General features: G+C 37.7%; 1 protein-coding gene across 1 annotated transcript; it reads right to left on the reverse strand.

Annotated features, from left to right (window-relative positions):
- Positions 1 to 81: 81 nt before the first annotated feature.
- Positions 82 to 11,111, reverse strand: LOC105387421 (nucleolar protein 10). Its single transcript, XM_038120968.2, has 10 exons — positions 10,876 to 11,111; positions 10,519 to 10,779; positions 10,158 to 10,298; positions 8,956 to 9,164; positions 8,521 to 8,749; positions 8,236 to 8,362; positions 7,750 to 7,918; positions 4,538 to 4,775; positions 725 to 853; positions 82 to 560 (listed from the first exon to the last, which is right to left on the reverse strand). The coding sequence occupies exons 1-10, from the start codon at positions 10,939 to 10,941 to the stop codon at positions 120 to 122; spliced, it is 2,010 nt and encodes a 669-aa protein (XP_037976896.2). The 5' UTR covers positions 10,942 to 11,111; the 3' UTR covers positions 82 to 119.
- Positions 11,112 to 11,322: the final 211 nt, after the last annotated feature.

An 11,322-nucleotide genomic window follows, 5' to 3' on the forward strand; every position in this document is an offset into this window, starting at 1 on the left:
TGTGATGGTAGATACTCGATTCTGACGTCACACCTCAAAAGAATACTTATTTATAATAGTACCTATGAATAAAAATCCAAATACATTTAACAAATCTATAATTAATCACAGAACATTATTTACATTTTGGGCATTTTCTTCTTACTTAGAAAGCCTGTTCTTCTGACTATTTGCTTCCTCTCCTGGTAGTGTTTCTGCATTTTCTTGTGGTTCTCCGAGTCTGTTTTGTTTCTCCTCATACTAAACTTCATCTCTCTGTTGCCACCAGTACCTGCCACCACCGTGGAGAACGCTTCTCTCGCTAATCTATCTCCTAAGCTAGACTTGCTAACTCTGGTTATGTTCTTGATATTGCTCGCGAACTTGGGTGCTTCATTGAGTTCGTATACCTTCTCCTTCGGCTGTGATTCTTCATTGTCTTGGTGCTCATTCTTGCGGCGGATCATCTTGTGCTGTTTCTTTACTTCCTTCACCCACGTCCGGTCCTCGTCAGAGCTCTCGCTGGAACCACCGTAAAGCTCTTCGTCTGAGTCTTTCTCTTCTTCATGATCTGATTGTACCTGGAAAAGATTATGATTAGTTTAGTACTTTAGGATTTAATTGGAATTCTTCTTCTTACCACACAAACTTTCAAAGTAACTAAATTATATATCCCTAGAATTGGGCGACCGATACTGCCGCAAGCAGCGGTCATTTAAATTTGACAGTGAAGTACACAACTTACCTCCATTTCTTCCTCCTCTCGTTTGTTGTGTTTGGCCTTAGTCTTGTCCAGCCGGGACAGTACCGGGTTCAACAACCTGTACTCCTCAGCATCTCGGTTGACTTCGAAGTCTGGGTTCTCAAACATAGCCTGGAATAAACAAAATAAAATCAATGATATGCTACATTTATATCAAATGATGATTGACTTTTCTGTTATTCAGTGTTCATGAAACATATAACGTTCGCAGATAAAGCAACAATATGAAAATTGCAGCCGTTATATAAGTAAGAGTATTAAAGATAAGAACACCCCTGCCACTTGTGCGCTATGTCTTGAAAACCACCCTGCTAACTATAAAGGTTGTTCTGTTTACAAGGAAATTAGAGACCGGAAACACAACAGTAAAAATAGATTCACAAGGAACACTCCCCACCAGAAACCAACTGAGACCACTTCTAGTCCTCAAAGCGAGACCCAGCTGAATACTGAAGATAAAACTCAAAATAAGCCAACATACCGCACCTACTCTGAAGCTACAAAGCAACAGCCATTGCCATCATCAAATGATACTGAACCATCAACACAGAAAGATAACTATCTCCAATCTATAATAATAAAGCAGACTGAAAAAATTGACCAGCTTATCACACAACTTGGGACATTATTAAGCCTAGTGACCATGTTGGTTGGAAAAATTCAACACTAACTTAAGAATAGGAACTTGGAACATAAATGGGCTGACTCCAAACAAATTAGAACTGAAAACATTTATACAACTGCACAAAATGGACATTATACTTATAACTGAATCACATTTGACGGACACCAGCAACTTTATACTGCCTGACTTTAAAATTTACACTGCAAACCACCCAGATGGAACTGCTCATGCAGGTGCTGCCATTCTCATTAAGAGTAGCATCAAGCACTATCTGCTACTTCAATATCAAAAAGCTTTTCTACAGGGTGTTGCGGTAGTGATTGAGGACACAGGGGGTGATTTGGTAGCTGCGTCAGTATACTGCCCACCGAAACATAAAATAACACAGAACATGTTTAAGGATTTCTTTGACAGACTAGGAGGAAGATTCCTGGCTGGTGGTGACTGGAATGCTAAGCACACTGTCTGGGGCTCAAGACTCATAACCACAAGAGGAAGACAACTAAAGAACTGCATTGATGACAAAAACTACAGAATACTCACTACACGTGAACCAACTTACTGGCCCACAGATAGGAGTAAAATCCCAGACCTGCTAGACTTCCTAATCTCCAGTGGCATATCAAATTTATATACAAAGACAGAGAGCTGCTATGATGTTGCAGGTGACCACTCCCCTGTGATTGTCACACTTAGCACCTCAGTAATTCAACAAAAAGACCCGAAAGATTGTCGAGTAATAAAACTGACTGGGAGGCTTTTAGAAAAATCATACAGAATGAAATAAATCTAAAACATAAACTTAAAACCCGAGATGACATTGATGATGCCGTTGTTAAATTCACTAACCTTATACAGGAGGCAGCTTGGAAAACCACACCTACAGTAAAACACTCTTATCAAACTAACCACAACTTCTCCCTGGAAGTAAAAGAGAGAATTCTAGAAAAGAGACGTTTAAGACGAGTATGGCATGTCAGTCGACTTGCATCTGATAAAACAGCACTAAACAAAGCTGCAGCTGAACTGAAAAGATTCTTGGCCAATATAGAAAATGAAACTGTACTAAGCCATCTTGAAGCCCTGTCACCACAATTAAGTGTCCACTCTAAATACTCGTTGTGGAAAGCCACTCAACATCTAAGCCAACCCCAACTAGCTGAACCACCAATTGAGTACAATGACAAATGGGCAAAAACAGATGAGGAAAAGGCAGAAGCATTTGCATCACATCTTAAATCGGTTTTTCAAGAGAATTCCGGTAACAACCAGGAATCTTGGGAAAAAGAAGTGGATGATTACCTTCAGAGTGACTATCAAATGAGTATGCCAATACGAGCTGTATCTCCAAAGGAACTACAGAAAGAAATAAGAAAACTAGAACTGAGAAAGGCTCCTGGCTTTGATTTAATCACTGCTGAGATACTCAGAGAGTTACCACAGAAAGCGGTCATCTACCTAACATACTTAATCAACAGCATCTTCAGACTTTCCTATTTCCCTTCCATCTGGAAAATCTCAGATATTATTATGATCCACAAAGAAGGTAAACCTCCAAACCTAGCTAGCTCTTACCGACCAATCAGCCTCTTGCCAGTAATGTCCAAGCTGTTTGAAGGATTATTTAACAACAGACTTCAGCCCATAATTTCTAAGGGAAACCTCCTACCTAACCATCAGTTTGGGTTCAGAAAAATGCACTCAACAATAGAGCAACTCCACAGGGTATGCAATAAAATCAGAGAGTCATTTGAGAAGAAAGAGTACTGCTCGGCAGTTTTCCTGGATGTTCAGCAGGCCTTTGATAGGGTGTGGCACAAAGGCTTACTCTACAAGCTAAAAATGGTACTACCACATACATAACATACTATTTACTACTGGAATCTTACCTCAGTGAGAGACTATTTCGGGTAAAGTGCAAGGAAGCCCACTCAAAACTTTATGACATAAAAGCTGGTGTTCCCCAAGGCTCTGTGCTTGGCCCCTCCCTGTACAGTCTTTACACAGCAGATATACCTCAGTCCAGAAATGTCACCACAGCCACCTATGCTGACGATACAGCAGCCCTATCTAGCAGCAAGATGCCAGAGCAAGCCTCGAAGCAACTACAAGAATACCTTGGGGAAATGGATAAATGGTTGGAAAAATGGAAGATAAAGGCAAGTGCATCCAAGTCAGTGCACATCACATTCACCCTAAGACAAGGTAACTGCCCACCAGTCAAACTAGGAGGAGAGGCACTCAAGCACGTAGATAATGTCAAGTACTTGGGTATGCACCTGGACAGAAAACAGACATGGAAACATCACATTCAGCAAAAGAGGAACGCAATCAACCTGAAACTCAAACTCAAATTTTTTTATTCATCGTACAAATATAAAATTTTCTGATGAACGTCAATTTTTACAAATTACTCTCCGTTCGGATAAGGGGGGGATCTTTCTGTCTAAGGAGAAGAACGGAGGCAAGAAACTCTGAGCCATCTTTTCAAAAAAAGACTTAAAACTAGTTGGTATACAATACATATGATGATGATATGATGAGATCAAGACTAAGCCTTGAAAATAAATTGTTGGTATACACATCTATTCTCAAGCCACTGTGGACTTATGGCATAGAACTTTGGGGCACTGCAAGCACTTCAAACATACAAGTCATACAAAGGTGTCAAAATGCAATCCTTAGAAAAATAAGCAACGCGCCCCTATTCACCAAAACATCTGAAATACATGAATACTTGAAAGTTCCTACCGTGTTGGAGGAGGTTAGATCTCGAACAGCTAGATACAGAACGCGACTGCAGCTGCATGTGAACCCACTCGCCGCCCAGCTCACTAACGAACTGAATAGTACCCGACTCAAGAGACACAAAATCCTGGATCTTGACAAAAGGGGACTAGTTTAAAACATGGGGAAACAATCAATGGATGACAGACCCGACATGTGACGCTCACAGAAAATACCTGCTTATGGTCTCAGGACCGATCGCAAGTGGCCATTAAATAAGAAAATATATATATATATATATATATATATATATATATAAGTAAGAGTAGGAAGGATTATCAATATGTCTACAATAACAATGGAATAGAGCGAGATAGCATGAATCTGTCCGCCATTTTCAAAACTTTTCTTAATTCGTATATCCAGTTACAATAGTCACATACCTTAAATCGATCATCCTGCAGCAGATTAGCCTGTGGCTTCTTCTTTTTCTTCCCCTCAGTGTCCATGAGCCTGGCCGCCAGGTCGCGGTTGACCTTAGGCAGGTGGTCCTCGACCTTGAGCCGCGACGGCCGGTCCAGCTCGATCTTCTCTCGGACCTTGCGCTTCTTGTACTCCTCAAAGGCGAATGGATCCGCTATGGATTTCGCTCTCTTGTAAAGTCGTACGTCTACGAAGTATCTGTTGACAAGCATTGGGATTTGAGAACAAAACAGATGGAGAGATTATTTTTATTTATTGTCGAACCTGGACGGTGTTAATTTAGCCGAAACAGACGCCCTAAGTAAGATGGATAAACATCACCCTGCATTTGCTGTTGAATTGAAACTTGCTCAACCTATTTATCTGAAATCAAATAAAAATAGAACTTTTAATTTTAGGAAATGTAATTATGATCTTTGTAAATCGAAGTTGAAATCTACTGACTGGTCTACGCTGTTCAAAGGCAAGAATGTTGAGGATTGTATATCCGCATTTTACTCGGCATTGAATGAGATTATAATGTCAACTACACCATACAAAAGACGATCGCAGGATGGATTTCCCGTTTGGTATAGTGATGCCTTAATAAGTTGTATCTTAGAAAAAAGAAAATATCACAGGTTGTTTAAATTACACTCCAACCCCCGTGACTACGACACATTTTCAATGCTTAGAGCTAGATCAAAAAAATTAATCAATATTTGTTACAATAATTATATAGATAACGTTGAAGAATCTCTAACCAATAGCAGCAAATTATTCTGGAATTTCGTTAAAAGTAAAAAATCCGTAAATCAAATCCCTCAATCAGTGTTTTTAGGTAACGTAAATGCATCAACAGGGCCTGAAATCTGCAATCTTTTTTCAACGTACTTTGCTTCTGTATTTGAACCAATTAATAATAATTCAAACAATTATTCGGAAAAAAACGATTCACCTTCTAAATCGAATTATAACTTAAGTTCAATTAATATAACACCTGAAATGGTACTAAAAAAACTAAATTCCCTTGATCCCAATAAAGGCCCGGGCCCTGATGGCATCCCCTCGTCGTTTGTAAAGACTTGTAGCAAAGAACTAACTGCACCTCTTTGTGCATTGTATAACTTATCTGTCAGACACGGTATATTCCCATCGTCCTGGAAAACCGCTCACATAATACCCATACTAAAATCCGGCAATAAATCCGACTGCTCAAATTATCGTCCAATAAGCATCCTATGTTGTTTCTCAAAAGTATTCGAAAGTCTAATTTATGATGCACTATATTTTCAATTTAAACCACTTCTCGCGGACCAGCAACATGGATTTGTTAATAACAAATCAACACTTACCAACTTAGTTGAATATATAACCTTTATCAAAAATACATTTGATGACCATGGGGAAACTCACGCAATCTATACAGACTTCCAGAAGGCTTTCGATAAAGTAAACCATGTCATACTTATTCGAAAGCTTTCTGGTGTAGGAGTGCATGGTAATCTCCTAAGATGGGTTACGTCATACATAAATAATAGATCACAAATAGTTACAATAAAAGGGTTTAAATCTAAAGCATCTGTCATGACTTCTGGTGTTCCACAGGGTTCCCTCCTAGGTCCATTACTCTTCCTAATATTCATTAATGACCTTGCAAGCATCCTTAAATGTAACAGTCTACTCTACGCCGATGATTTGAAAATCTTTAAAAGTATAAAATCTAACAATGACTGTCAGACACTGCAAGCAGACCTTGATACTTTAAGTGCATGGTGCACTGAAAATAAAATGTCCCTCAACGTAAATAAATGTTTTGCCATGTCTTTTACAAAGAAAAAAAATAAAATTAGCCACTCTTATAAAATTAATGACAACTTGCTTGTTACCAAATCGTCCGCCAAAGACCTAGGAATAATCTTTGATACCGAACTTTCCTTTAGAGAACATTTTCAATACATAATAAACAGATGTAACAAACTGATAGGATTTATTTTTAGAATTACAAAAAACTTTAAGAATCCCCGTAGTTTAATTCTCCTGTATAACTCTCTCATTAGAACTATACTTGAATATGGATCTACTATTTGGTCACCCTTTTACCAAAATCACATAGATAGTTTAGAGGCCTTGCAACAGCGATTCCTTAGATTTTTGAGTTATAGATATGACCTTAAATATAAATTAACAAACTATGATTTGAGACTCAAACATTTTAATTTTACATCGTTATATAATCGACGGCAAATACTAGATCTTTGTGTACTGCATAAGATAATTCATGGGAAGTTGGATACTAATATTTTACCGAATATACACTTTAATTGCCCTAGACGAACCCCTCGTAATATAAAACCTTTTTTTATACCGGGTCACAGAACAAACTCCACAGTTAATACACCAGTACACAGAATGTGTCAACTATATAATAGTTTAATCAGCAGTCATAATCATATTGATATATTTGGGTCATCACTACCTGGGTTCCGTTATGCAATAAAATTGCTTTATAATATTGAATGAACACTTGTTAAGTACATAATTAAACTACTTATAGTATATACATACCTAATTACGTTGTTTGTAAGCCAATATGTACTGGCTTAGAATTAGAACTTACCTTATTAATGATTTAGTTTAACTAGTTACCTCATAGATTTAAAATTAAGTTTAAAATATAATTACTAACCTAAACAAATGTTTGTGTAGCAAACTACTCTAGCATGTTTTTGTTACATAGTTTTGGACTGTTATTTACATTAAGATCCACAAGCATGAATTTATAAGAATGTGTTAATAACAATCTGTTTTTGTAACTTACAAATAAATAAAAAAAATAAATAAATAAATTTATAGTTATAGTTTACTTTCAGGGGGACTAGTACAGGTTTGATAGTTTGTCGAAAACTATTAAAGTTTACGTTTTCGCGCATACAAAGTGGCGCCTAGAGCGGAAAATATCATGAAACTTTTGACACATAACATATGCAGATGACAGGAGAAGACGTAAACTTTTTTCTTAATATGAGAAAGATGCGTTTGTATGTATGGTTTTTATAACGAACAAACTCAAAAACTACAGGGCGGAATTCAATTCAAATTCTCCATTATAATGCTACATTTCCACGGAAAACCCTTACAGAGGCCAAAGTCCGGAATTTTCCGCTAGTAATAAACAACTGCACACCCTTACCCATGCATATACGCGCGCAGCAAGTTGGTGCCCAGCAAGTGATCCAGCCCCAGCGCGTCGAGCTCCTGCTTGGTGACGAACTTGTAGTCGTCGTACACGGTCTGCGACGCCGACGACTCCAGCTCCTCCGTCAGGTTGTCAAGGAACGCGCACCACTTCGGCGCCGGCCCTGGTGGATTGAGAAATATTAGACATGAGGTGAAGTTAGGTGAGGTAACAGTAGGTTAGTAATAAAATTGAATATTTGTGTCACTGAGTTTTACCTTTAATTATAGTATGATGAAAAATGAGTTGAGTATCACTTTTCATCTTATTTCGCGTGAATCTTTAATTTAGGACTTAAATTTATTATATGAGTGATGCTTTATGTAATAGAAACCTGTACAAAAATATCATCACCGCATTGTAGTTCCAAAAACATTCATTTTTAATCGCGGCACGAATATGTGCTACATTTTGTTTTATGAGTGTGGTAATGCTACTGACCTAGGGAAGGTATGTAGTGTATCTGCATCTTCTGGTCCTCGACGGCCATCATGCAGAGCCCGGTGTTGGGGATCACGCACAGGTCGTTGAAGTCCGCCGACGACTCGATACTCGTGTATTGTTTACCCTGCCACATAACAAAGGTATAATAAACATGTACAAGGTGTAAAGAAACATTTGCTGACTTACTAAATCATAAATCTATCAAAACCTGCAAAATATTTAAATATGTTTTGCCAGAATATCTGCAGACCAGCAGGTTAAAGACGTTACAGCAATACTTACAGTATTTTTGTCCCATATTTTAACAACTGTAGAATCCATTGAATAAACATATTCCATTTGTTTGTGAAACTCAATATTCTTAATAGGCAGCCCATTCATGTGATCCTTCACAAGTAGAGGTTTGCTGGAGCGGATGTCATACAGTAGCACATGTCCTGTGGATGTCCCAACTCCCATTTTTAGGGCTCCATCAAATTTCAATGAACTAATAGCTGGTAGGGTATTATTTCTGCAAATAAAACCATTTAAGAAATGAGAAAAAAATCCATTACAAAATATCAGTAGAATCTGTGTCACTCAAACTTCAAGGAAATCGGTAAATTTTGAGCTTTTAGCTAGGCGATAGGATTTTAGATTGGAACTCTTTGTAGAATTTAGGTATGGCATTCATGAATGAATGTGAAATAAATCAAATCTAATAATTTGTATACCAACCTATAGTCTGAATCAGTACAGTGCATGGCACAATCAAGGATGCCTTGCCGGGACTTGGTCCGCGGGTCCCACGCCTCCACCAGCCCACTCTCCGAGCCCAGTATAACCAGTCCGTGCTCCTCATTCACTGCACAGCTGTTGATTTCTGTAGCTTTTGTAACAAATGGTGCCATGAACTGACCAGCTTCTAAGTTCAGTCTGTATGCTTCCTGGATCAAATAATATAGGTTAGTAAGGTTTTAAGTAGAATGCATGTCTGCCTTCCTCACAACAGAGTATAGTAAGCAAAAGGGCATGGGTGTTTATTTATGAAAATAGGTTGCAGTCCAACTAGTGTGTGCATGGGTTCTACCTTTTTTGGCATAAGATTTATTTGCCTAATCTCGTATTGCATAGTAACGTTTGGTCAAAGTCTCGTTACGCCGAAAATCGTATGGCATAAATGTCGTTTAGTAAAAAGTTATTTCGCATAACATTTATTAGCCTAATAATGGTATGGCCAAATCTTGAATAGCCTAATAATGCTATGGCATAGGTTTATTAGGTTTATACAAAGTAATAATATTCGTTAGGCTTTAACTTTGACGGAGCGTCTCCGTACATAGCGCAAACTGGTGCCTAGTATTGTTTCCGCTGTTTGGAAAACGCTCCGCTTTGGTTTTGATGAACATGTGCACCTAACACGCTCCTCCTCGCTTTGCTCGTCGTCGCACCTATTTTTAGGTTTCGATCTCATGGGGTTTGTAATAATGATATTGGTCGTTAACTTTCGATTTTTTGATCATACAATATCGTGATTTTCGGGATGTAGGAGAAAAATACCACAATTTGTACATTTACTACGTACTTAATATTTTATTTATTTACATAACATTACGAGAAACAAGATTATACATAGGTATAGACGAACATAAATTTGAGCAAACGAAACTTAGGTGTTTAAAGATTGTGCCTAAAGAGTTTTAGACGAAACGAGCCTTATGCCCCATAAGTCTTGGCAAAGTAATGGTTCGGCCAAAAAAGTTTAGACCATACGAGTTATGCGAAATGAGTTTTGGTCAATAAAGATTATGCGAGATGAGCGGAACCCGTGTGCATGTTAAATCATAGTATATGGGTAGCAAAAATAATTTACATAAATGGTCCTATTCCATATCTATCAACTATAAAAAAAATATGTAAGTAATAAAAAAATAACTTACACAGGATGCTCCCACAACAAACAAGTCACATGAAGGTTTATGGTAAGCAATGTCTCGTCCAAATCTCGGAACTCGCAAGCGGTAGTGCCTCCCGTGACCCACATGGAACTCCACATATCTGTCACATTGCAGGAATACTATCTGCAAGTAAAAATATTATGTTTACTGTAATGATTAATAACATAGTGACTGAGTATTATGTGCATGATGAACATCGTTCTCTGAAATTTCTGAAGAAATGAACAGCTTACAGTATTGGTAAACCAGACAATAGAATTTTTATTGTCTCTGATTTATGAGTATGTGAGGGGTTAATATACAAATACCTAATAAATTACTAAGTAATATTAATTTTACAAACCTTAGTGTAGTCCTCACTCAAGATTTCAAACTTAACAACTTCTGAGTCCAGGCACCTTTCAAATTTCATTGATAAATTGTTCACATCAAAACATTTCACTCTGGGCTTGTAAATGCCTGTCGCCATTATGTACTGGCCATCTTTGGAGGCGCGAATGTTGGTACTGAGACCAGGCATGTCAAACTCTTGTATAAGCTCAATTCTTCTCCGTAGATCTCCATTCTTCTTTAAGAGGGCTCGTTTTTTACGTTCTGATAACCACTGCAAGAAACAGGTTATGCATATTATTATATATTTGTTATTTAATTAATAAGCCAGCCAGTTTAATAGTATAAAAAAGCTGTTTGGTGTACTTACATCTGGTAGAGCTTTTCCAGCACTCAGGTTATAAATTTTCACATTATCAATTTCTGATACCTGCATTGTGTTAAATGAGAGGATCTTTTTAAGAAATATTTAAATAAAACACAGTGTACTCTCTCTTAATACGTCTTCTCAATAACTATTGCCATATTTTTCTTCAAAATAAACAAATAATAATACTTTGAGTTGAGCAACAAGACATGGCAAAAGTGAGGTTATGTTCACAGATTACATTTCAGTGATCAAATTCTTAAATTCTACTCTGTGGTGTCTTCACTGGACCTTCCACTATATCTGTGTATGTCCGTTTCACTATCATTTCTGTTCTGTGTCTACTGTCACTTCTGTGGGCTGTCATCTTCATCTGTCACTCAGACTCATGAGGTGTGTTGTGTGTGGCCGCAGCGTGTTTTTATTTACTTTAACTTCTTGCAGAAATTG

The sequence above is a fragment of the Plutella xylostella genome, chromosome 4 (assembly GCF_932276165.1).
Source record: "Plutella xylostella chromosome 4, ilPluXylo3.1, whole genome shotgun sequence".
NCBI classification, from domain to species: Eukaryota; Metazoa; Arthropoda; class Insecta; order Lepidoptera; family Plutellidae; genus Plutella; species Plutella xylostella.